A 27236-nucleotide genomic window follows, 5' to 3' on the forward strand; every position below is an offset into this window, starting at 1 on the left:
TTAATTTGCGGTGTGCTATGCCTAATAAAGGATTTTGAATTGAATTGACTGGAGTCCAACCAGGCACAGAGACCAAAGTGCAGGCAGAATTCTGGCACAAAGCAAAGGGAGATCCAGTCAGGAGCCAGTGCAAGAATGAACAAAAAAGCAGGGCAAAGATCAGGCACACACTGAGCTGTTTTATGCTAGGAAAGCCAAGCCATTCTCTTTCAGATCACCAACTGGGTGCCAAGATGCACCAGTTGCCCACTTAAGTATACATTTTCTAAGCAGACCTCTGGTTCTTCACCAGTTCTGTTTCTTCCTCAGCTTTAGGGAGATAGGAGGTTAGGATAGGAAGTGGTGGAAACCTGGATCTGTAAAGGGGTGCAGAAACTGATTAAAGCCCCCCTGCCCCGAGTGAGGTGTCTGAATGACAAGGTGAGTTGGACTGCTAAACAGGTTATTCAGGTGTGTCAAGGCTGTCTGTTTGGTCCCAGTCTGAATCCTCTGGGTCTTAACATCTTCCTAATATATTGAGCTGCTATAAAGGCTTGAGCATGTGGGTATATGTTGTTATCTGTTAATATTACTTGATTTAATTCATAACAAAATAACTTATTTAGTCTGCATCATGTGAAACAGAGCCAGTGAAATGTTGTAAGTACATTCTAGTCTTAAATATTTCATTTATTTTAGTGTTTTCTTAACACGCTTTGCGTAAAGTACTTCATGCTGGCAGCTCAAGTCACATTTTACATCCATGTCAAACCTGACCCACTTTGCTGCTATGCATCTCACAGTTAGTTTTGCAATGTGATCTCTTTAGGGGTATAATATTAGATGTGTTAGATGGTGGGGAGTCGCTTGTCAAAGCAATATGCCAAGATTCCACTGAAGGGCTACTGACTGGAAGAGGTGGGGAAGCATCTTCAGCTAAAGAAACAGCAAGCAGTAACAAAACATTATACACTGGTACCTCGGTTTACAAACTTAATCTGTTCCGGAAGTCCGTTCTTAAACCGAAACCGTTCTTAAACCAAGGTGCGCTTTCCCTAATGAGGCCTCCTGCCGCTGGTGCCCTTCCACCATTTGGATTCCATTCTTAGACTGAGGTAAAGTTCGCAAACTGGGACACTACTTCTGGTTTTGCGGAGTTCGTAAACCAAATAGTTCATAAACAGGGCTGTTCTTAAACCGAGGTACCACTGCATCTGTAAGTTGCTTTGAGCCCCATCAAGGGGAAAGACGGGGTATAAATAAATATCTAATCATAATAATAAATGCAGAAAGAAAAACTACTATTTTAGGATAACTTGCATTAACGTAAACTAGTTGTTATACAGCAGCGCTTACAAAGATACATCTCAATCTCTTGCCATAATCTACCTTACAGGGTTGTTGTGAGCCTCAAATGCTACTCTGAATTCTTCTGGGGTGAGAAGAATACAATTGTAACCTGAGAGCGTAGACAGAATTATGGATCAGGGTAGCACCATTGCAACACAATTCACAAAATCTTGCATTGTTCATTGGGCCTCTCCAGTTTGTGACCAGCCAAGGCAGACACAATCCACCAGCCATGTGGTGGGCATTTGACAGCTCTCCGGGTTTTTGCAGTCCCATGGAGACAGCAAAATCCACCATAAATGGCTCATAGGCCGGGTTTAGCATAATAGGCCTCAAATTTTATAGGATATATATGATAGAGTTATTTTTAAAACGAACTAAGCAATTAGTAGTTTCCATTAAAGTACTTATTTAGATGCTGCAAGATGAATAAAGTCCTCCAGAACCGTGAAGGAAGTATGAAGAGATTCCTTCAGATCTTGATGTCTAAGAAATCTTCGAAGAGTATCCAAAGCAGTAAGGGCCTCCTTCTTTGATGGCAAAGGGTGTTTACATCCTGGAAAGTCATCACCTTCATCTTTCTCATAAGTTCCACTTGAAGTACCTTTTTTAGCCTGTGATATTTCAGTGTTAGGAGGCATTTCACAATTTATCAAGTCATCATTGAAAGCTACATATTCCTCCAAAGACAAGCCTTTTGGAAACTCAACTCCTGCTGCCGATGCATATGCAGCCAAATCAAAATTAATTTCCGTTTCTGTGTCCTCATCAATGTTTTCCCCAGTTTGTGATCTAAACCCTTCTTTGCTATGGCTTTTAACAACTGTCCTTAGAGATACAGCCCTCCAACATAGGTATAACATGTCAACTGCATCAAGCAAAGTCAGCGTGAATTCCTTACCACTTTCAACACAGTCTACAAATCTCTTGAGAAGAAGGCACCGGTATTTTACTTTCAGACTCTTGGTGATATTTTGTTTCACAGCTGTAAACCTGGAGGGTGAGCAAGAAGGGAAGGATACAAGTCTGATAGACTTCAAATTCCTTACCTCTGGGTGAAAAGGCAAAGAGTCCACAAAAATAATGATGTGACGCTGCTGCATTTGAAATCTCTTGTCAAGTTTGCTCACCCACTGATCAAACAGCTCTGAAGACATCTGTGCCACAGTAGTTGACTGATATTCCACAGGCAGTGATGTGACACCCTGAAAGCAGCAGGGAGTTTTGTTCTTTCCTATAACAAGCAACGGAAGTTTTTCTGAAGCATCCATATTTACGCCAACCACTACAGTTATTTTTTCTTTGCCTAATTTTCCCAGGGAGCATGTTTCTCCTTTAAATGTAAAACTAGGACTAGGTAACATCTGATAAAACAATCCTGTCTCCTTCATGTTAAATATATCATTTGGCTGATAGACCTTTAAATAGTAAGACAGAATATTTTGATGCCAAGCAGTTGCTGTATCCTCTGTAGTGGTAGCAGTAGTGGTATGAGTAGTACGAGCAGTAGCTACAACTGGCTGAGATCTGAATGCCAGTCCATACCTTGCTTTAAAACGATCTAGCCAGCCATTGCTGCATTTAAAATCGTTATGTCCAAGTTTCTGTGCAAAATCATTAGCTTGGAAGCGTAGCATCGGCCCATTCACTGGTATATTTGAACACTGAGCCATTCTGTACCACTTCACCAGGGCCTTTTCCAGATCTGTATGAAATGCAGTCCTTAACCTTTTTCTTTTAGGGTCAAATTGCCATGATTCAAAGGCTTCCAAAACTTTCTCTTTGTTCTTCATGATGGAGGACAAGGAGTTTTTCTTTATACCATATCTTTCCGCAATGTCTGCCTTCTTCTTGCCACTTTCTATTGCAGCTATTATACTAATTTTGTCCTTGATTGATAAGCTTTTCTTCTTCCTTACTGCAGGCAGAAGTGAGGGAGCATCTGAAGACTCCGCCATGGTACAACCCCCAAACTCCCTCAGAGGCTCAAATGCATCTAGAGACATTCGTTCTGTCACCTTGCTATCCTCAAGTGCTTTAATTAGATTGGCTTTCAAATGAGTACCCTGATCTCATGGTATAAACGTCACTGTGTTAATAAATAAACGTCACAGAGTTAGAGTAGCAATGCCATGGGTATATTCTTGTATATCACAAGCACACAGTTAAGGAATGAGCACAAACAAGCCCTTCTGGTATCTTTGCCCAATAAGAATATTTTCCATAACTTCTCTAGACTGAGCTTCAAACATGTGGACTAATGAATTGAGTACTTTGCAACTAGGAATCTTCTTATCTCACATCAAAATAAAGTGTGAAACGTAACTACAGTTGTACTATATGTAAAACGTGTCAGTACTGCTGCTTTAATTTGAGAGATGTGCTGACAGATGTGTCTATTTGTTGCAGTAGCTGTTTTAACATGGATCTTTGGCGCCCCACTCTATGCCTGGCACAGGGTTAGGGAACCTTATTTCAGCTCAAGAGCTGCTGTCTATTCTGAGCAGTCCTCTGGGGCCACAGGCCAGTGGGGGGTGAAGTCTGAGGCAAAAGTGAGCAGAGCAACTAACCAGAAGGCTAGTTTCTCCATATACTCATGCTTTCCTCTCTCTTCTACAATGTCAGAGTTCAAGGGCACATTCTAGCAGGGCAAAACACTCAAGGAGGGTGTTGAGCAGGCCTGGTGAGGGGTGTGGCCTGTGGAGAGTCCTGGGGGCCAAACAGAGAACCCTGTAGGGCCAAATTTGGCACGAGGTTCACCACTTGTGCTCTAAAAGTAGAATCATGTCCTATCAAGCATTCCATGTGAAGATCTGATGGGAGAATGCACTCAGCTGAACATGCTTTGAAATTTTATTCAGGCCTTTACGCTGAATGCAGAAAAGTCAGGAGTGATCACAGGGAAAGAGCCTGTAATGGGTGAAGTGTGGAAGCTGGGCGGGTGGCTTAGTCCAAATCCTACACTCACTCAGCCATTGTTTCCACCATTGCCATCAATGTAACTTTACTCCCGAAAAAAGGAGTACAGCACATTATTCCACTTCCTCTTACATCAATAGAGAGGTGACTGCCCCTCCCAACCTATTCCAGCCACAATATAGACTCTGATTCCAACTTGCATTCTTCACTGAATTCTATTTAGCCATGATATTCTCCATGCAATCAACAGTACATGAAGAAAGAGCAGAGCCATGTGTGCTAGCCCTGCCATTGCAGCATGTGTGCCAGGCTTGCCCCCACACTGTCTACGAATTAGGTGCATATCTCCTAAGCAGGGAGCACTGAATAGAACTAGTGTATGCAGCCTTACTTTTTCTCCACATGATGTTAATTACATGCAGCCCTGGCACACTAGCTGAGGACCTCACTGCAGCTCAACTCAGCTATGCCACAACTCACTGTCCTCACTGATACCTCCCTCCCCTGGTGGTGTCTTAGCAGTGGATGGCACTGCTGCTTTTTATTGGAAGCCATGGTTAGGTCCCATCTATGGTGGCTGCCCACCGTCTTAATTTACCCAGAACAGAATGATCTATGCGATCCAAAGATGGTGGCCACCACAGATGGCAATCAAGGTCAGTCCTATTCTAAAGTGGCACCACTGCCCTTCCGAAGGTTAGACGCCACAATGGCAGCACAGCAGGGAAGGTGGGTTGGGCTGTTGATTCCATGGTGGTGGCAGGAGGGGGGGGAATGCAGCTACATTAAAGGTGGTGTGTGTGTGTGTGTGTGTGTGTGTTATCAGGTGCGGTGGAGGCCCATCGGCAGCACCTGAAGTCTCGTGTACAGTGGAACCTCGGGTTACGTACCGTCGCCTTATGAACGCTTGCGGTAACGAGCTCTGCTAACCCAGAAGTAGGTGTTCTGGGTAGCAAACTTTGCCCTGGGATGTGAGCGGAAGTCGCACAGCAGTGGGAGGCCCTATTAGCAAAAGCATGGAAAGAATGGACCTCCGCAACAAATTAAGTTCGTAAACAGAGGTACCACTGTACAGGTTACAGGTTCCGGAGCCCCGTTCGCATCCAGAAGTGAACGCAACCCGCATCTGCGTGACATCATTTTTACCGTCTGCACATGCGCGAGCGGCAAAACCCGGAAGTAAAGCGCTCTGTTACTCCCGGGTCACTGCAGCGCGCAACCCGAAAATACTTATCCTGAAGCTACTTCAACCTGAGGTATGACTGTATTTGCGTATGCCACTTAGCACAATCCCACCTCTCGTAGGAATCACAGAACTGTAGAGTTGGGAGGGAACCTGAGAGTCATCAACCCCCTGCAATGCAGGAATCTGAACTAAAGCATCCATGACAGACAGCCATCCCACCTCTGCTTAAAAACCTCCAAGGAAGAAGACCCCACCACCTTCGAAAGGAGCCTTTTCCACTGTCAAACTGCTCTCGTCATCAGAAAGGTGTTCCTGATGTTTAGTTGGAATCTCAACACCTGAAGGCAACCCTGCTTAGGCAACCCTGCTTAGGGAAGTTCCCGGGTGAAACGAGGCTCTTCCTTGTTTTTGCAGCAGGCAATTGAATGCACCTCTGGGAGGGCGGGAAAGGAAAAACCACACACAGCACACCCTTCGCTTCCCGTTCCCACGGGCGAGCCGCAATTCGAAGTGGAGGAGCCCTTAAACCGGAGGAGCTCCTCCTTTTTTCTACTAGGTCTGCAACCGCGGCTCGCTTGTCGCAGGCGAGAAACGAGAAAGTGTGTGTGTCGGGGGGAGACCGGTCGCAAAACTACAGGCCCGGATGCTGTTGCCATGGTGACAGCAACGTGGAAGCGGCCCCTCGCTGCTGCCGCCGCCTAGAGCGGCCCCGTCGGAAGGTTACAGAGCAGCAAGCGGACGCTCTACTTCCGGCCAGGCAGTTCCGGTTGGTGCAGCCGTTCAGGGAGGCAAGCAGGGCGGGGAGGGGGGGTAGGGAGTGAGAGAGAGAGGCTGAAGTAACCGGCGCCCGTTTCCTCGCGAGCGCTTTCCGTTTAAGCTGCTCGGCCGTGTTTCCGTGGCTTTTGCGGGGGGAGCAGCTGGAAGCAGCCGAGCTTGAAGGCAAGTGAGGGAGGGAGGAGGAGAAGAAGGGTGTGGTGGGTGGCTGCTGGGGGCGGGGGTGACGAAGAGATGAGCGCCGTGGCCCCCCCCCCAAAAAAACCCTCCCCTCAGACAGGACCGACGCGGAGCCCTCAGCGCCTCCCTCGCCGAAGCCCTTCTCGTTCCGCCGCCGCCGCCGCCTCTCCCGTTACTCCGCTCCTTCCTCCTCGCCCGCGGCGCCAGGCCGGTGTTCTTGGCCTCCTCCTGCTGCGGCCCCGGAGCTTCAGCCGGGGCCTAGGCCACGTATGAGGGAAGGGCGCGTCCCCCCACATTTCGCTCTTTCTCGGAAGAGACCGTTTCCTATCCGCTGCAGCCTGCCTGGCAGGCGGTGGCTCAACAGGTGTTGCTTTATTTTTATTTATTTTTTAAATGTCACAGCACGGAGGTATAGGACGATGCGGGAAGATTAGACCTTCGCCTGTTAGGTAACAAATCCGCTTGGGAGGCCTGTCGGGAAGGGGATCCTGGTGCGCACTCAGGGTTCCTGGTCTTTATCTCCTGGAGGGTGGGGCAAAGGGCAGGTGTAAAGCTGATGTGTTTGTGCCCAGGAGGAAGTACTTGTGCTCAGCGGAGAAATACAAAGCTGCTCATGGAAAAACGCCCTTTTTGGTTTTCTTCTCTTTCTCACTTTATTTAGCCTTTAAAAACACACACAAAATCTTTAGGTTCCTTGGTGCTCACACCCTTGACTTCCAAAAGTGAAGTTGCTGCTGCTTTGTTTTTGCTCAGGGGTTGTGTTCTGGCCATGCACTCTGCTTTCTGCCCTGCTTCCCCAGAATCCATGACTCCCGGCCATTTGGATGAGTTATAGATGAAAGGTTTGGGGCTATGTTCACACAAAGGTGGTTTTCTTCCTTGTGAAATGGAACTTGTAGTTCAGTACTGTCTGGGATTTAAAACTTGAATGGTTATGTCTTCTTATGAAGAAATTTAATACAGTATTGGATCAGTTCTTAAAGATTGTTAGGGTGGAAGTGACATCTCTAAAGTCAGTACGTGAAGCTGATTGTCAAGCTAGGAAATACTGTAGTCATCCATAGGAAACAGACATGGAATGGTTTCTGCAGGTACATTGAAAATACAGTGAGATGCAGAAATGTGGCTGCTGCTTAGTTGAATAATGTACTCGGGTCTCCTCTTGCACATCTTATACCGCAGCATTCATCTTGCAGAGTACACTACTCTGTGTGTATTGTACAAACTCTTTCTGGAATTGTGGCTTTTCTGGTTTTATAGATGACTAGAACTTGGAGGATTTGCCCAAGAATGTCCCCCCCCCCCACCTGCCCCATGCATGCTTCTCCTTTCAGTTTTATGTGGAGGTCACAGCTTATTGTTCCTTAAGACATGTTTTCCTGTGTCTTTAGAGACAAACATTTTAAACACAAGGCTAATCACAAAAGCATGCACGTAATTCTGTGTTGTATTTCTGCTTTAATTCCATGATGTTTGCTGTACAGTATATATATTTGTAAGTTCTTACAGTTTTATGCTTAATAACATGCTACAAGGAGCAGCAGTTGCCACCAGTGTTTTTCTTTAAAATCTTAGGCAACTTTTTGGAAAGCCCCCAAAGCAACACACAATATTAAAATATGCTCATAAAAACAAAAAACAAAAAGAAAAGGCAGAAACAACAGAACCAAATAAAGCCTGTATTTGAGACCCAGGGTGTAACTTTTAAAAATAAATAAAAACTAGGCAGCTAGTGTAAAAAGGAAGTAATGGCATATATATAGTCTACATTCTGCCATTACGATATTGTTTTATTGAAGGAAATTGTTGGGGGCTTTATAGCATGCATATATTATGGGATCATAATGATTCATAATATGACATAGTTCTGAGATTTCTGGTAAAAGAACTGGAATATTTTAGATTGCTTAATTGTGCTTCCAGGTCCACAAATTGTGATTCGGCTTGGTAGGTAGTGAGACTTTATTTGTTCCTGTGCCAAGATCAGGGGTCAGCAAACTTTTCCAGCAGGGGGCCGGTACACTGTCCTTCAGACCTTGTGGAAGGCCAGGCTATATTTTATATATATATATATATATATATATATATATATATGCAGGTTTTGGTGTCCTCGGGTGTCTTCCCGTGTAAAAGTTGGGGTGTCTAGGCGACGTTTCGACGAGGTCTCACTCGTCATCTTCAGGCTGGTGCTTTCGGCTTCTTGTTACTGGAACAGAGCAGGATCTTAGTGTTTGAGTTCCTATAAATACTGTTGAGGAGGTGTGGTGTATAGCCTCCAATGTTCTGGGCAGAGAGGAGGTTCCCAGGCTAGTGTGCCTTTTCTTCTTTTGTTCCTTAATTACTTGAGGGATATCTTGAGTGATTTCTTGAGTGATTTCCTGAATCCCACTTAGGTGGGTCATTAGGTGTGGATTAGTTGCTAAAGCCTTCGTGTCTTGAACTCTTGAACTTTGTGAAGAGTTTTTCTGAGAAGATGGCACGAAATTAATTTTGCAGATTCCAAATTGCTCTTTAACATGGAACATCACCACAAGAGAATAATCATGGAAGCCATCGAGATAGAGAAACACCCTCACAACATGAACAAGCGTGACGACACATCCCGCTTGCCAGACATCTGGAAATTAGCCCTCCCCACAAAATCTGACACCAGATCCAGAGGCACACAGAACGCCATCACCAATCAACCACACCAGACCCAAACCCAGACCCTCTCCACAGATAAATTACAGACACCATCCAGTAGCCAAACCAGGGTGGCACCTCCGGATGCTGCACCCCCCTGCAATCCCTACACAGATCTGGCTGGCACAGGCCACAAAACCACAGCTCGCCCCTATACACGAAGCCAAGCCAGAGCACAACCAAGTGCAGTACAGCCATCTTCTCAGAAAAACTCTTCACAAAGTTCAAGAGTTCAAGACACGAAGGCTTTAGCAACTAATCCACACCTAATGACCCACCTAAGTGGGATTCAGGAAATCACTCAAGAAATCACTCAAGATATCCCTCAAGTAATTAAGGAACAAAAGAAGAAAAGGCACACTAGCCTGGGAACCTCCTCTCTGCCCAGAACATTGGAGGCTATACACCACACCTCCTCAACAGTATTTATAGGAACTCAAACACTAAGATCCTGCTCTGTTCCAGTAACAAGAAGCCGAAAGCACCAGCCTGAAGATGACGAGTGAGACCTCGTCGAAACGTCGCCTAGACACCCCAACTTTTACACGGGAAGACACCCGAGGACACCAAAACCTGCATTCCTGTACCCGTGAAAATCTACGAAAGCATATATATATATGTATATATATATGAATGAATTCCTGTGCCCCACAGATAACCCAGAGATGCATTTTAAATAAAAGGACACATTCTACTCATGTAAAAGCACGCTGATTCCCGGACCGTTTACTGGCCGGATTTAGAAGGCGATTGGGCCTGATCCGGCCCCCAGGCCTTAGTTTGCCAATCCATGCGTTAGGTGTTCTCCGTTTACACCCACTGACAAGGAAGGGGAGTTTTACAGGGAAATGATGGGAAGAGGTATATAGGAAATCCTAATCCAACCTAAGATAAGATACTCAGATGCTTCTTTAAGACAATGAACAGATGAGGCTTGACTGCTACATTGAGTTTCAGCATAACCTAAATGAAAACTTGGATGTGGCAGGCTGCATGAACTGTTTGATGTGTGGTACAACATGGCCAAGTCACTGCTTCATGTATGCTCACCCGCAAAATCTTGTTTCTGTCTACCTACTCATATTACATCCCACAAGTGGCAGACTTCGGGTTTTCAAATTTCAGAGGTGCCCTGTGCAACACCAAAATTCAGCACCCCCTTGCTTCTCGCCTTCCATTCTAAGTCATTGTTGTGGTTTCCCCTGTGGCACCTTCTCAGCTTGGCACCCAGCGCAGGTGAACCAATCACATTCCCTTAAATCCGCCTCTGACCACACAAGTTAGATGCAGGCTGGTGCTAACCGTGAAAGAAATGCTTCAAAAAAAAATTACTTGCATAGTTTGACTTACTGGAAGCCTTCCCTGCACATTTAATTTTCTGTTTACCACTAGTGTATTTGTGGGTTCTTGGCAGGTTAGAAAGGCATCATGTAAAACCACACTGTTAAACATACTAATTTGCAGTGAACTTTGCTTAACTTCCTCAGTCCTCGGAAGAACAGCGATTAATGCTAACTACTTCCGCTTGTTGAAAATTCATTATGAAGTGAAAGTTTGTTTAATATTAGATTAATATTCAAGTTGATAATGTCCCCTTTACACATAAAGTAAAGGTCTTTGACAAGACCTGATTTTTATTGTATTATTTTTAAAAAAGTTCAGTGTATATTTTCTGAACTGATGGAAGAAGAGAAAGAAAGGGGCAATGGGTTTAAAGAGGTCTAGAATGGTAAGACCATATGGTCAGAGTCTTCAACAGCAGCAGCAAAGAGTAAGAGCTGAATATGGGGTGAAACAGTGTGGGCTTTCCAGCAGCCTGGATATCTGAAAAGAAAGGGGACTAGTGTTGTTCCTTGGGACTCAAATATTTAACAATTATATTTTTTTCAAGTTTCTGAAGGGCTTCAAGTGCATAGTGCAATATCTGCTAATTCTATTGTGCCAACATTAACTTCTTTTTTAGCGGGTGAGTTTATATACTTAAAATGGCATTTAAAAGTTGTTAAAGGTTTGAAAAGTTTTAAGTGCTGCCTTTTGGCTATGATAATGTAGCAAGATGTACATCAGTGTAATGTAATCCATGTGATTCAGTTTCACTATCTTACGTTCAGCGTGTTCTTGTATGCTAGGTAATGTAGCCATGTGATGGAAATACTTTTAATTAGATACAGTATAAATAAAACATTCTAAATTGGTTATAGTGTTGAAATGATGATTCCTGCAGTGGACAGGTCCATTGCTTTTAGTGGGTCTACTCTTGAGTATAGCTAAGGTTGGAATCCTAACCTCACATGCCTGAATGTAAGCTGCATTGAATTCAGTGAATTTACTTCAAAAAAGACATGGCTAGGATTGTAGCCTTAGTTGGATAGTGCCTTTAGATGCTCTAGGTCTCTTGAGTTTAGTTGTAAATAGGCACTGAAGGCATCAGCAGTCAGTCTTCCTGTTCCCCTCTATATAACCTTCCTACAGAGTGTTTGCTCAGCATTCAGTTTTGGCAGGGAACTAGGAAAACTTAGGTTTAGGGGAGGGTTTTTAATCAGGAAAAGTGGGAGCATACACATATTAAATAAGAAAGTATAGTATGCAGCATAGTCTTCTGCAATTTCCAAAAGATCCTTCTTGTTTATGGATCTAATCGTTCTGGAACAGGAGCTTTATAGCACTAGTCAGGGGCTAGTGTGAAGAGGATGGTAAATTGCAGCATAAAGGAAAACTTCTTTCTTTCTTTTCCACCTTCCTGTAACATTTTCCTCTTGTGCTGTATAATGCTAAAAGATTTGGGTGGACTATCATCAACAAACCCGATCAATTTGCTGTGTATCAGAGTGGTAGAGATGAAGACTATGTATTTTTAAAGGAGATGACCTAATTCATATCTCACAGGCTTAAATTATGAATTGGAACATAATTTTGCAGTACAGTTCCTGGTTCAAAATGTACCAGCATGTGTTTAAAAATGTGCTTTAGGGTAGAAAGTTTAGGAATATGTACATTGAGATAAAATTCATACTTAAATATGAATATTTGTATGGACTTCTTTTTAAAATCAGATTAATGTTGAGATAGGACTGACCATACTTAAGAGTAAAAGGTAAAGGTAAAGGTACCCCTGCCCGTACGGGCCAGTCTTGACAGACTCTAGGGTTGTGCGCCCATCTCACTCAAAGAGGCCAAGGGCCAGCGCTGTCCGAAGACTCTTCCGGGTCACGTGGCCAGCGTGACATCGCTGCTCTGGCGAGCCAGAGCCGCACATGGAAACGCCGTTTACCTTCCCGCTAGTAAGCGGTCCCTATTTATCTACTTGCACCCAGGGGTGCTTTCGAACTGCTAGGTTGGGACCGAACAGCGGGAGCGCACCCCGCCGCGGGGATTCGAACCGCCGACCTTTCGATCGGCAAGCCCTAGGCACTGAGGCTTTAACCCACAGCGCCACCCGCGTCCCATATATATATATATACTTAAGAGTAAATGCATGTAAAATTGACCCAGGTCACAAGTGGACTGATCTATCCATTGTTAAAATTCGGGGGCTGGGGGAGGTTTCTGGAGAGGGAAAGAAAAATAGTACTAGTTCTGCTCCTCCTTCACCTGAAACCTCCCTGTATAGTTTGGAGAAGAGCCTTATTTTAACCTCATGACAATCTTCTCTTTGACCTTAATCCCCCTAATTAATCCCAATTATAGAACGTTGAGAGCTGTTACAAGCTCACCCAGAACAATTTCCCTTTTTATCTAATAACACTCAACATTCTGTATCTCAGCTGCCTTCAGTATTCTGTAGGTCCTGCAATTAAGGATTAGGTTCTTCTGGGGGCTTCCCCCCTTACAACTAAAAACATTTCTGCAAACCTAAAAAAGTCCCTTGTTATGAAGAAAGTACTGTCCACTTTTTGGATTTCCCTGTTTCAGTTCCAAACTGATAGTCATGAGGCTATGTAGGTTTGATTGGCGTGTGACCGCTGACGTGTATGCGGATTTTGGCCCCGGAAAGGGAGCAGGGGGCAGGGTTAGGGTTAAATGTGCATAAGTTGTAAATTACCTGTATCTAAAATATTGTTGTGGATATCTAATACTGAAAAAGCTTCTCAGGTGCTGGTATACAGCATTGTGACCTTGAGTTTCTTGTGTTAGTCTCAGCATTTTGATCTATAGGTAGAACTAATAGTAATTCGTTTTTAGTTTTTTTTTTCATATAATATTTTATTTTCCGCATTCAATAAACAAAAAAAAAGAACAAATCGACAAACACATCAAAAGGAAAAAAAGCAAAAGAAAAACAATACATACATTATACAAAAACATAAAGAAAAATAAAAACGGTAAGAATAAAAAAGTTAAAAACAAATATTATATCATTATATTCTTCAGCATTAACTTAGGTCTGCGACTTCCCCATGCCTTCCCACTCTGTATTCTAGGTCTTATATTCTGGTAGTAAACTCTTTCCCTCTGGCGTATCTTTGGTTCAGATTAATATTATTGTCTTATTTATCCTTACATTTCCCTATGTCTTATTAAATATACTTTCTTTAACATTGTCATTTTTATAATAACATTCTTTTACATTCAATCTGATAACCTCAAACGTTCGTAATTTTATAATGCTTCTGTAAATAGTCTTTAAATTTCCTCCAGTCTTCCTTCACCATCTCTTCTCCCTGGTCTCTGATTCTGCCGGTCATTTCTGCAAGTTCCATATAGTCGATGAGCTTCATTTGCCATTCTTCCAGCGTGGGTAGATCTTGCGTCTTCCAATATTGCGCGATGAGTATTCTTGCTGCTGTTGTAGCGTACATAAAAAAAGTTCTATCCTTCACTTGAACCTGTTGGTTTACCATACCCAGGAGAAAGGCTTCTGGGGTCTTTCTAAATGTGTATTTAAATATTTTTTTCAATTCATTATAAATCATTTCCCAGAAAACCTTAATCCTTGGGCACGTCCACCAAAGGTGAAAAAAGGTACCTTCTGCTTCTTTACATTTCCAGCATTTGTTATCAGGCATATGATACATTTTTGCAAGCTTGACTGGTGTCATGTACCACCTATATATCATTTTCATTATGTTCTCTCTTAAGGCATTACATGCCGTAAACTTTATTCCAGTGGTCCACAACCTTTCCCAGTCAGCAAACATTATGTTATGGCCAACGTCTTGAGCCCATTTAATCATAGCCGATTTCACTTCCTCATCCTGTGTGTTCCATTTCAGCAGCAAATTATACATTCTAGACAATATTTTTGTTTTAGGTTCTAATAGTTCTGTTTCCAATTTTGATTTTTCCACCTGGAAGCCAATTTTTCTGTCCATTATAAATACCTCCATTATTTGATAATAATGAAGCCAATCTCGGACTTTACTTTTTAGTTTATCAAAACTCTGCAGTTTCAGTTTGTCACCATCCTGTTCTAAAATCTCCCAATACTTCGGCCAATTTGCCTCCATATTGAGTCTCTTTACTGCCTTAGCTTCCATTGAAGACAACCACCTTGGAGTTTTGTTTTCCAAAAGATCTTTATATCTAATCCAGACATTGAACAGTGCTTTTCTGACAATGTGAATTTTGAACATTCTATGCACTTTAACTTTGTCATACCATAGATATGCGTGCCAGCCAAATGCATTATTGAACCCTTCTAAATCCAATATATCTGTGTTTTCAAGAAGTAGCCATTCCTTCAACCAGCAGAAAGCTGCTGCTTCATAATAGAGTTTTAGGTCTGGCAGGGCAAAGCCCCCTCTTTCTTTAACGTCTGTTAATATTTTAAATTTTATCCTTGGCTTTTTGCCCTGCCAGACAAATTTAGATAGATCTTTTTGCCACTTCTTGAAACAGTCAGTTTTCTCAATAATCTGCAGTGTCTGAAACAAAAACAGCATTCTTGGCAATACATTCATCTTAATTACAGCAATGCGCCCCAGTAGTGAGAGTTTCAAGCTAGACCACGTATCTAGATCCTTTTTTATCTCCGTCCAGCACTTCTCATAGTTGTCTTTAAATAAGTTCCCATTTTTTGCTGTCATAGTTATTCCCAAATATTTAACTTTCTTCACTACTGTTAAACCTGTTTCTTTCTGAAACCTTTCATTTTCAATTTCTGTCAGATTTTTTGTCAAAACCTTAGTTTTTGTTTTATTTAATTTAAAGCCTGCCAATTGGCCAAATTCTTGAATCAGTTCTAAAACTTTTTTTCCACTAGATTCTGGCTCCTGCAACGTCAAAACCAGGTCATCTGCAAAAGCTCTTAATTTATATTGTTTAGCTCCGACCTGTATCCCTTTGACCAATTGGTCCTTTCTGATCGTATTCAGCAACACCTCCAGGACCGATATAAAAAGTAGTGGGGAAATTGGGCACCCTTGTCGTGTTCCTTTTTCTATTCTGAACTCTTCTGTCAAAACATTATTTACTATTAATTTAGCTTTTTGTTCAGAATAGATTGCCCCTATACCATTTTCAAATTCTTGGCCTACCCCCATGCCTTGGAGATTCTTCTTCATAAAACTCCAAGAGATATTGTCAAAGGCTTTCTCCGCATCCACAAATATCAGCGCCGCTTTTGTATTTATATTTTCCTGTAAAAGTTCCAAAATATCAATTATATTTCTTACGTTCTCTGATAGATGTCTTCCTGGGAGAAAGCCTGCTTGATCTTTATGAATCTCCTCTGTTAGTACCTTCTTCAATCTTCTCGCCAAGAAGTAATTCGTTTTTAGATTGCTTGGGAACATTTGTATTTTTTTAATTAGTAGGTCTAGCTTAGCTGAGGGAGCCCTTAACCATTCTCTTGTTGTTCTGTCCCTTGTGCTATGAAAGAGAGTAAAAGTAATTTACATTTCATGATAACGTTTGCTAGTCAGTGAAAAGTGTACTGATTTGGATACATATACTTGGAAAGGTTTGTAAATATCTTGAAGGAACTTCCTTAAAGCCCATAATTTAGTTACTTAGAAGAACTCAATGCATGCTCAACTTATTTCACTTTCAGGTATGTCAGAAAACAGCAAGAACCCTGAAACTGTTGATGAACTTCACCAGCCTCCAGAAGAACTCCAGTCTGACTCTGAGGTGATTGGGTGATACAAGTGGTTGTAGCTATTTATAATCAACCAATCCAATAACAGGCTCAGACTGGCGGGGAAATTGAACCAATCTCTGTTTTAATTGTTCTTGATTATAACAGAATATTATTTGTCAAATTCAAAACATGATTAACTGAAAACAAATTATTTTTTACATTTGATTTTGTATTGCCCCATTAAACAGCAAAGTATTCTGTCAGAGCATAGGAACAATGAGGATTTTATAGATAACCTTGCAAGGGTTTTTGTTGTCCCTCAGCCTCATTTTTGTCCCCACAGGTTTTTGGGTGGTTGGGGCCATCTGGTGCTTTTTCAGGAAAGATACACATGACAGTCCTCTGTGAACATATTGATCCAGATTCTTGTGTGTTTATAGAGAAATAATTAATAATAAGATAGATTCACAGATGCTAGATGGTTTGGTAAGTCTTTCATCACTATGCCCTGGTACATAACATCTCATAATACCCCCCCCCCTTACCTCCCACTTATGCCCACTGCTGTTCTTGGGCAAGATCTAGCTGAAAAGCATGCAGTCAGCCAGGTAGAAGACAGGGGAGATAGCATACCCATCTCGGATGTTTGCACCCTCATGATATGGATCTTTGGCTACCAGTTATTTTGAGATTGAAAACGTTGCCTAGTCTGATCCCGAATTTGAGAGACTATTACAGTTTCAGCTTTTATTGTAAGGGCACAGCTTCCCCTTTTCGGGTAAGGAGCTTATTCGGTGCTTGAGTAACTTCTTGCAAAGTGTCCTATTAAGATGTGGAACACAAAAAAATGGACGAATCCTGCTCTTAAGTCTGTCCTTGAACAGCTACAACTGGTGCAAAATGCTCCAGGCCACTTTCAGGTGATTATATCCAGTTGTTGCTGCGTCAGTTGTGCTAGTTGTATCTTAGGATAAGGGCAGAGCCTTTATGGTTGTGTCCCTGGTACTATGGCAAGCTCTGCATAGTGCAGTCCACCAGAACTTACACCTGCAAGTTTTAGAACAGTTGTGGGAAGTTCTATTTTTCTATAACGGGCCATACTCCCACTTGGTGCTGATCTCTTGGCAGCTGCATGTCAGTAGTGGGCAGGGACATTCTCTTTCTGGAATGACTCGATCAAGAGAAACACAAACATCAGGCGAAGGTGGCTGCACCCAACAGAGTCTCTATTGAATTGCTTTTTAACTTGTAAACTGCTTCACATGATGGTTGACTGCGAATGTTGGAGGAAGAGTCTGTACATTGTAAAGAACCCTGTGAGTAGTGGCTACTCAGTATTGGGAGTAGAGGCTTGGCTTTGTTTTATCCCGAAATGCAGCTTGTCCCCATAGGAAGGAAGTGTCATTCATTTAGGTGGGGAAAATGGACATCACCAGGGCAGTGGCAAAGCATGTCTCTGGTGAGTGCCCAAGGTAAGAAGGGAGAGAAGTCTGCCTGGCTGAATGTGGAGCACAAAAATCTTCCATGCTGCTTTCACTCTAGCAGGGGTCGGGTCCATCAAAGCACGACATTATGCATGGTCAGCCAGTGAGCTTCATGACTGAGTGGGGATTCAAATTCTGGTTTCCTTGGTCCTAAAGGGACTTGCTAACCACTACACTACATAAGTGTGTTTGGGATTGAAGCTAGTTCCATTGGACTCAGTGGGGCTTACTTCTGAATAGACATGTACTGGCTGTAAATGAAGGATGATGATGATGAAGATTATGATAAATTTGTATACTGCCCCATACCTGCTTGTCTCAGGGCAATTCACAGGATGAAATCACAATATCAAAACACAAGAAAGTCCCCTTTCCACCCAGTAAAGTGAGATGTGATAGGAAGGGTAGGACACTCATTCCTTCTTCCAGAAGTTGACTCAGCTTCCATGCTCACTGCTGAGGAAGATAAACCTTTTCCTCTGCAGCTACCCAGAAACTACCAAAGCAGGGGCAGATCAATCTGTCTTCCTTAAGCTCACCTAGCATCCCTCAAAGACAGCACATGTGTTGCAGACCAGATTAAAAGTATGTGGAGGGGGATGAGGAGACTGCAGGCTACATAGGAATGTACCGTGGGTAAGTTTTTATATTGAGTCAGACTTCAGTACAGTTTGGTGGTGTCTCCCTTTGGCTTTGAAAAAGCAGGGAACACAACCCTAAATAAGCAAGACTTGTGATATAAAAGTATTTAAAATAATCATAGCTGGTTAAATTTTGACCTGACTGATGTGATTTTGGGCATTTTGTGTTTAGGCTTCTTAAATTTTAGAACATGGTGCTGTTGTGCTGAATTGTATAGCTGTAGGCTCAAAGGCTACTCGTGCCTCCAGAGTCATATAATGCATTGTAGATTTTATAGTGTGTACTAAAGTTTTATGAAGTGTCTTTTAATTTGTATTGAGAAACTTTTTATTGGTTTTTTGTTTTTGCATAGAGCAATGCTTTTGATTACATCATAGAAAAAGTATTACACTTACGGAAAGTGATGCAATACCTTATTTCCTAGCATGAACATAGGATTGCATGTTGTTGGCAGGTGGATTTTATTCAGGAGACATACATGATCAAAGAGAGAAGTGCATAAATGATAGCCTTCTTTCTACAATCTGTCTACTGGCAGAAAACAGAAAAGATTTGTTTATTTATTGCATTTATATCCCAACTTTTCTGTGGGCAGGATTCATGCATTGCAGGGGGTTGGACTGGATGATCCTTGGGATTCCTTCCAACTCTACAATTCTGTGATTCTCTAAGGAGCTCAAGGTGGCGTACATGGTTCTCCCTTCTGTCTGTTCTATCATTACAACAATCCTGTGAATTAGATTAGGCTGAGAGACTATTACTTACCCAAGGTCACGCAGAGAGCTTCATAGCCAACTGGGTATATGAAACCAACCACAGTAGGTAAGGATTTTGCTAGCATATATTATGAAATCATGGTTCAGCATCAAGTGAACAGACAAGTAGAAGCCACAGAGAGGAGTGCCTTGGGAACTCTTAAGCAGCATACATCAGACCATAGTTTGGTTAAAACTATGGTTTAATATGACGTGCAAACCATGCCATTGCTTTAAGAACTGAATGCTACATCTGATTGATGTGACCTGATCTGTGGCAAGGCAGGTCTGCTTGAATGACTATTACAATATGTCATAAATTGTAATTTACAGTTTACCCTTACCAGGCTTAACTAATCCAGCTAGTGTCTTAGCACTTTCAGCACTGGTCACTCTGTATGATGTACTCTGTGGTGACTTCATTGGTTCAGGCTTTTGCCACATAGTCATGTGGACTCTTTGTTAGGTCCTTCCACAATCTAATAAAACCCAGAAGATGCAGAGAGATACTCTAGCCCATGGGGCATATGCCGTTTTGCAAAGATGAGCTAAAGTTACGGATAATAGCTATGTAGTGTTTTCATATTACCGTATTTTTCGCTCCATAAGACACACTTTTTTCCTCCTAAAACGTAAGGGGAAATGTGTGTGCGTCTTATGGAGCGAATGTCGCTGCACAGCGCCCCTTCAGTGAAGCAGGAGGAGGAACAGAAGGGGCACAGTTCCTCCTTCCGCTTCGCAGGAGAGACGCTTCGCTGAAGGGGCGCTGCGCAGAGAGGGAGAGGGTTGTTTATTAAATAGTTTAGTACAACATTTGATTCAGAATTTTTTTTTTCTTCTTGTTTTCTTCCTCTAAAAACTTATGGTCAGGTGTGTCTTACAGAGCGAAAAATACGGTAGCTTGCATGTGTGCATTAGTCTTTTGATTTGCTTTCAATACCTTATAAAAACAGATGCCATAGTTACATGAGTTTTGACTAATAAAATTGCAGGTGTTGTGTGAAAGAGGAAACAGTTTGCCCGTAAACTACTTATTCTGCCGTTTACAGTATCAAAATTGTACATCTGCTGAGATTAAATATATAACCTATTATACTCCAGTGTTAATATGGGAACACCATGGGAGGTAAGTGAACAGCCGTTGGTTGGCCTTAGTCTTATGTACACTTCTATAGAGAAACTGGGGAAACTAGAGTTTTACCTGGCACTGTGACAATCAGGTGCTTGATCAGATGCACTCATCAGCCTTACGGGCATTAATATTTGAGGCTGCACAACAAGAGGCAGATGACTCACATGCGGTGCAGTTCTCTTAAGTCCTTCTGTGAGCATCTTTTGATAACTGAAAAGGGTTGCCATGTACTAAAGTAAATATAAATATTATGCTGTTTGGTAATGTTAAGTGTCAGGAATATCTAATGTACTGTGACTAGGAGGCAGAAGTTACTATGTGGGCCATCAATTGTTTTTATGTGTGTCTAGCACTGGGGTGGGAGCAGACTGACCTGAACAAAGGGTACTTGATCTACTACTTGCTTTTTGTTTAGGAGACTGAATAATTTAACAAGCTGTGTTTCATAGGATCATTGTGTTGGGATCTGCAAATATCCTCTTTGTGGTTCAGTGAAATGTGGTAGTTTAGCGAAATAGCTAAACATTTAATATTAATATCATTTTATAACACTCAACATATTTCTCTTCAAACTATAGGAGTGTTCAATGGCTGAAGAATCTCCAAAAAATTCAGCAGCAGAGATTTCTGTGACAAGTAATGGAGAACTTGAAGATACACATGAGCACAACTATAACAGGGTATGAGGCATAACTAAGCAGTTTAACAATATGTATAATAGCAATGGTTTTTAGTGTTTGAGTTTAATATATTTTCTCAGCAAGTGGCTTAATATTTTTCATGGGGAGTGTTACTTTTTGAATGATGAATTTGCACATATTTAGATCAGCTCAAAATGGGGTTTTTCAATTGTTAGTTTTTTTAAAAAACTATTTTTGCTTTAAAAAACAGAATTTGTGGTACTGTAAGTTGCCTAGTGGCATTTTGCATTGGGCAACACATATATTAATATTAATAAATAATGATGATAAAAGTATAGTGTAAATTAAATCCCTGAGCATTTTACTAATAATCAAATTAGATTAATGCCTGGAGCAAGCAAATTATAGGGTGAAAGTATTGCCTAGATTAATCTAATGTTCTTCTGCTTGGAGAAGGCTTGCCAGCCTTTTGTCTAGAGATGAATATAGGTTTTATCCTTTCAAATCACAAGATATGTTGCAAATAACACCATAAAAGTAATAAAACATAGAAGAGCAAGATGCTCTAATGTTTTAATTTCTTGCAGTTAAAGTTATTTGTAGATTTCATTTAATATTTTCTGGAGTATAATTTGTTCTGATTGTTGGGAATAAGGAAAGTCCAATATCCAGGTGAATAAATCAGAGAATCTGAGAACGTATTAGACTGCTAGACTATTCAGGTTATTCCCTCCTTGTTGACTCCAACTTTAGTTGTATTTTGAAACATTAGCTTTCTGGGACTTGAAATATACTTCATTTCTATCAAGTTGTGGTGACCAGGAATTTTGCTTGGGTAGGTAGGGCTTGTTAATACAGGCAAGATGAAAATATGTGCCTGCAAGTACATGAGGCACAAGTCTTCCCAACCTCAAGCCACAAAGGGATGAGGAGGAGAGCAAGAGCTACATGCTTCAGCCACCACCCACCCACAAACACCTCCCTTCCAGCACCAGACTCACGGGACCAGCATGTTTTGCAAGCAAAGTAGGAATGTGCTGCCACCTCCCTCCAGCACCCGTTGATTATGATTGCTATTTGAAATAGCATTCCATTGATACTAACTGATGGGATCATGATGCTGTGTCAGTTTGAACTTGAGGATTCTGTCTTAACTGCTTTATGAATCAGACAATTAACGTAGCTGCAGTGATTTGAGAGAACAGGAGGAAAAGAATATCTAAGTATTGCTTTCTTTGCCGAGAGTGATAGGGGAGGTGTGGGAGCAAGTGGTGGTGGGGTGACTGTAAATGACAGGATAGCAGAGTGTTGCGGCAGTCCTAGATGTCTGCTCAGAAGTAAGCCCCCATTGACTTCAGTGGGACTCCCATGTAAGTGAGTATGGAGTTGCAGCCTGAATTCTGAAGGTTTGTTATTGATGGGAAGGATGTAAAAATGTTTGTCTAGGTGGCTATGGAGAGGCTGGTCAAAGTAATAAGTGATGAAAATCAGTGCTGAGGGTGTAAAAATCTTTTGCATATGTGTCCTTGTTTTGCATGCTTTCTTTGAAGTTAATTATTTTTAACTTTCTTAGAATGTTTTCTGTGTTACTCCTTTTTGCAAAGAGCACATTTTTCTGGCTGCAGGAGACCTACAAATATGGTGTGTGTTGGTTATTAGGGCGTACCATCTGGATATGTAAAAGTATCAAGCTCCCATTAAAATTATCCATAAGCAGGCTAGCAACTTTTGTTGGCTTATTTACAAGGCTGACATTGTTAAGTGAAATATTCCTGTTGAATACGGATTGCTATTGTAAAATAAACACTGCATGAATAAAATGAAATTGTAACATACTTTTTGTCCACTAGGGGCTGCTCTGGTATAGGCGCTGTGGTTTGAGGGATAACCTCTTTCAGACTTGAAAAAATCTTATGTTTTATACCTGGCTGGTTGGCTGTGCCCGTAAAATGTTTGTAGAATCATCTGCTGCCTCTGTAAAAGTAGGAGAGCGTTTTCAACAACTATTGAGAGAGATCAGATGTATTAATTTCCAGAGGGGAAGGAACATACCAATATGAGAGGATGTGGCAGGGCGTTTTCCAGTTTATTTAAAGATTTTAAAAAGCCTTGCTGCCACTTCATGTCAGCAGAGCTGCAATTTGCAGCCTAGCAGTGTTGCAATATGCTGCTACAGAATGGATCTATGGAAATAATGGGGGCAGCCCTTCCCATTGTGTCGTTCTGTGTAGGACAGGAGTCAACAGACTTTTTCAGCAGGGGGCCGGTCCAATGTCCTTCAGACCTTGTGGAGGGCCAGACTATATTTTTTTGGGGGGGAGAGAATGAATTCCTATGCCCCACAAATAACCCAGAGATGTGTTTTAAATAAAAGCACACATTCTACTCATGTAAAAACACGCTGATTCTGGGACCATCCAAAGACGATTGGGCCATATCCTGCCCCCAGGCCTTAGTTTGCCTACCCATGGTGTGGGATGTTACAATGCTGCCTCTGCTGCTGCTGTTACTTAAAACGACACCAAGGCTTTTGATTGAAGGAAATCATTATTGCCTGTCTGTCAGAAGGATTTCCTAAACACAACTCCATGTTGCTCCCAGGTCCCTTGCATAGCGAAAGTAGTAGAAATTAATTGCGGCAAACTTGTATTAAAAGATCAGAGCTGATGAGATTAAGGTATTTAATTATTTAGACAGTGCATTGGAAAACAATAGCTTTTACCATCAGAAAGTTTTTCCTGATGTTTTAGTCGGAATCCTCTTATCACTTTGTTACACTAGAAGCTACAAAAGGCTTTCAAAATCTGTTCTTGAGTAATGCTGAATAGACGACGTTATCACATTAATTGCTCGAGTTCAAATGGAAGAAAGTATATGCACCCTTGAGTTCATTACTGGTAGCCCATTCAATGGAGTCCTGGCTGGCAGGTCCCTCTTAACTACTCCTTAGGACAGGAAACCCAGCAGACTAAATTATTCTGCGGGACACACAAGTAAAGTTACTGCCTTGTGCTGTATAAATAATGTCAGGAAACTATCTTTGTCATTTGAATGCTTGCATCACTCATCTTTGCTTATTTGGGAGCACTTGACATATTAGCACTTCTAGGTGTGCCCCACAGAGGAGGAGAAATATTGCAGAGGGGAAGTTGGAAGGGGGTTTCATATGCCTGGTGTGTAGGGCAGACTTTCCAATAACTAATTCTGCACTGTGACCTATATATTGGGTTTTGCCCCCTTTTCAGAATTGGTTTTGGTCTAGGTTACTCGTTTAGTCACTCAAGGCTTCACAGCTGCCAAAAATGCAAGTTTCTGCAGATTTTCTGACATGGGACTTTAGCTCCTAAACTCATTTTCTAAAGTCAGAGCTGTAGGGCAGCACACTCCAGCATCTGGCATTGGCATGGGGTCCAAGGCCCCCCTGGGAGACTCCATACCTCCCCAGAAGTTGACTTGGATCCATCAGCCCCCAAAGAAGCAGCTACGTGAATCTTGCTTCCCCTTCATCAGCCCCAGCCCCAGTTCTTCCCTCCATATTTGTAAAAGTGCTGTTTAGAGTATAGGATGTTAATCATTGTTTTATTGATTTCTGGAGGGTCAATTTCCCTCCGAGAGCCAGTGTGGTGTAGTGGTTAAGAACGGTAGTCTCATAATCTGGGTAACCAGGTTCGCGTCTCCGCTCCTCCACATGCAGCTGCTGGGTGACCTTGGGCTAGTCACACTTCTTTGAAGTCTCTCAGCCCCACTCACCTCACAGAGTGTTTGTTGTGGGGGAGGAAGGGAAAGGAGAATGTTAGCCGCTTTGAGACTCCTTAAAGGGAGTGAAAGGCGGGATATCAAATCCAAACTCTTCTTCTTCTTCTTCTTCTTTTGTTTTGTTTTTGTTCTATGAGTTTAAGGAGGCTTTTTGCTCCTGTTTGTAGTGTGATGAGAGGGTCGTAATTTATTGTTCTAATTTACCAGTTTTGGAGGTTTGTTTTTTAAGGGATGCTCTCTCCTTTATCCAGGCTCCTCTGGTGACCACTTTCATTGTGTCCCAGAGGAGGGGGTTATTATGTCGCCCACATAATTGTCCTTAAAGTAGCTTTGGAAAGTTTTCAAGAGACTCTCTCTAGCCAGTTGGTTTGTGATTAGGACGGGGCTAAAGGACCGTGATGGGGTTGTTTGTGTTTCCTCTCCTATTTTGAGAGTAACTTCTACTGGGGTGTGGTCTATGATTTTAATGTTACCAATGGTTGTTGTTTCTACCACGGGGATCAGGCCTTGTGTGAGCTGAATTCTGTCCAGTCTGGACATTGTGCCATGGCATTCAAACTGGAATGTGTGGCTGGTGTCTCCTAGGTTCTTTTCTCCCTGGTTGTCATAAAGGCCTCTGTTTCTTTGAATTTTCAGTAGTTTGGAAGAGTCTCTAATTGTTTGGGGTTTCCCACTGAGGAAGGTTGCCCATGGGGTTGTAGGATGGATGTCTTTTAGGGAGGTGCCTCTCATATTTAGGTTGAGGTCATCTCCTAGGATTGCTTCCCCTTTGGAGGAGGAGAAGAATTTGCTTAGTGTCTTTTGGATGAACTCTGGTTGTTTTGTCTTTGGGGCATTTATGGATCCATTTGTCAGTTTAGTTTCCCATCTAGTACCCCTTTAGCAAAAATGAATCTGCCTTTTAGCACTGTTGTGGCTTTAAAATTTAGGTCTCTACTGAGTACTAGGACTACTCCGCAGACCTTACCTGAGCCAGGGGCCACCCATTATTGACTGAAGCAGGGTTCACTCAGGAGTTTGCTTCCTGTATTTGTATTTCCTATAGAAAGGCAATGTGTGATTTCATTGTGCTTACATACGAGGTGATGTGTTTTCTTTTGATGGGGTTTCCCAGTTCCCTCAAGTTTAGTACAATTGCTTTTAAGCTAGCCATTTTGTATGTCTGTTATATGTGATGTTTTCCTGCCAACCCATCTGGGTTGTCCTGTGTGTATCTCCCCTTACATTGTCTGTCAAACCTAGAGTGTTGTGTCGACATACAGTGTGGGAGAAGGGGAGTTAGTTAGAGATGGGCTGAATAGTGGGGGGATATGTTATAGAGGGTAGCCTATATGTAGTTATATGGGTGTTTGTTTGGGGTAGCTTGGACCATTTGGATTCCAGCCTGTTGGTCCGGTCACCCATATTAATAACAGTTAAAGCTACAGGCAGCTGAGAATAGGCATCGTTCATTTTTATGTTTCTTTGTGATTTTGGTCATTGTCAACTCTGCATTTCAAAGAGTTGCCAGTGAATTACATTAAAGTGGCAAAAGGTTGGTGAGAGAGTTGTCTATAAAGCAGGTGCCCTATTCCAACCAGGCCTTGAAAAAGTTACAGAAACTATACATGTTTTTTAAAGCCTTTTAAAGCATTGAGCTAAAAATTGAGATATGGGTAGGCTTTTGGCATGGTTTTTTGTGCCTATTATGGTCATTAACATTGTGGTTTTGAAACTAATGCTGACAACCTTTCTCAATAGAGGCTGGATCTCTTGATTAGAGATTAAAGCCTTAATCCCTGGTGTTTGTTCATTGCTATAAGACTTTGGCACTTAGTTGAAAACAAGAAAATGTTTCAGATCTGCCAGAAGTTGGGTGTGGTAAGGGGATGAGAGTGACTCTAAGGAGGAATATTGTACAGAGGTCCCACAGAGCAGCATACTTCTATAGAGCATTAGCAGAATGGGCAAGTAACAGAATGATTCAGGAAACAGAGATTTGTACCTGAGAATAAAGTTGAGAAAGCCACTGAAAAGCAAATCTGGTTCATATCTTTGTCAAATCTTGTTGAGGATATTTAAGGGGATTTACCAGGGCTGAGGGGGACACCATAAGTCAGCGCTCTCTCTCTCTCTCCCTTTAAAAAAACTAACAAACCCCGAACCACACAGTTTTCTTGTAGAAATAAGCCTCCATACCAAAGGAAATCAGTGCCTATTCTGCCAGTCAGGGCAGTGATTGCTAGTCAACTGAAATGTAAGTTGTATTGCTGGCAAAAAAAAGTTGTATTGCTGGGAAATACAAAAATCCTACATAGTTGCTCAGCATATGCAATGCTGGGAAATGTAGCAGGGTGCTACTGCTTCTCTTAACTATGCCATACTGCTGGGTGGCAGAATGCTACCTTTGCAACTTTCCTTATTTCTGTAAGTTTCTGACTTTTAATATGAAAGAAGAATACATGCAGTGAGAAGCGTGGACTCACAGACTTCTATGACTTCAGCCCTGGTGTATGATTGTGGACAAATTAGGATGCAGCTGTGGGATTCATTTATACAGTCAAACCTCGGTTCTCAAACAGCTCCATTTTCAAAGGTTTCAGCTCCTGAATGCCGAAAACCCGGAAGTAAATGCTCCGGTTTTTGACCATTTTTCGGAACCCGAACGTCTGACGCAGCTTCCGCTTGAGTGCAAGAAGCTCTTGCAACCAATTGGAAGCCAGTCCTCGGTTGTCAAACCTTTTGGAAGTTGA

The 27236-nt window shown here is 42.1% G+C and overlaps 2 protein-coding genes across 7 annotated transcripts in view; one reads left to right on the top strand and one right to left on the bottom strand.

Annotated features, from left to right (window-relative positions):
• Positions 1 to 1736: 1736 nt before the first annotated feature.
• On the bottom strand, positions 1737 to 3287 carry TIGD4 (tigger transposable element derived 4; the record flags this gene model as incomplete). Its single annotated transcript, XM_083398080.1, has 1 exon — positions 1737 to 3287. One exon carries the CDS (start codon positions 3285 to 3287, stop codon positions 1737 to 1739), a length of 1551 nt encoding a protein of 516 aa, XP_083254206.1.
• A 2894-nt stretch (positions 3288 to 6181) lies between these two features.
• The window catches only part of ARFIP1 (ARF interacting protein 1), a 41810-nt gene continuing 20755 nt past the window's right edge, over positions 6182 to 27236 (top strand). Inside the window, exons 1-4 of one of the 6 annotated variants that reach the window (XM_083457480.1) lie at positions 9748 to 12160; positions 12540 to 13240; positions 15776 to 16144; positions 20686 to 20787. In XM_083457480.1, the coding sequence (XP_083313606.1) occupies positions 16037 to 16144; positions 20686 to 20787 (210 nt within the window). In that variant the 5' untranslated portion in view covers positions 9748 to 12160; positions 12540 to 13240; positions 15776 to 16036. Of the gene's footprint in view, positions 6753 to 9747; positions 12161 to 12539; positions 13241 to 15775; positions 16145 to 20685; positions 20788 to 27236 lie in introns of those variants that run through there. The other 5 variants (XM_083457479.1, XM_083457484.1, XM_083457481.1 and 2 more) reach the window with 5 other exon arrangements.

This window comes from Podarcis tiliguerta, assembly GCF_965153285.1.
Source record: "Podarcis tiliguerta genome assembly, chromosome: 9".
NCBI classification, from domain to species: domain Eukaryota; kingdom Metazoa; phylum Chordata; class Lepidosauria; order Squamata; family Lacertidae; genus Podarcis; species Podarcis tiliguerta.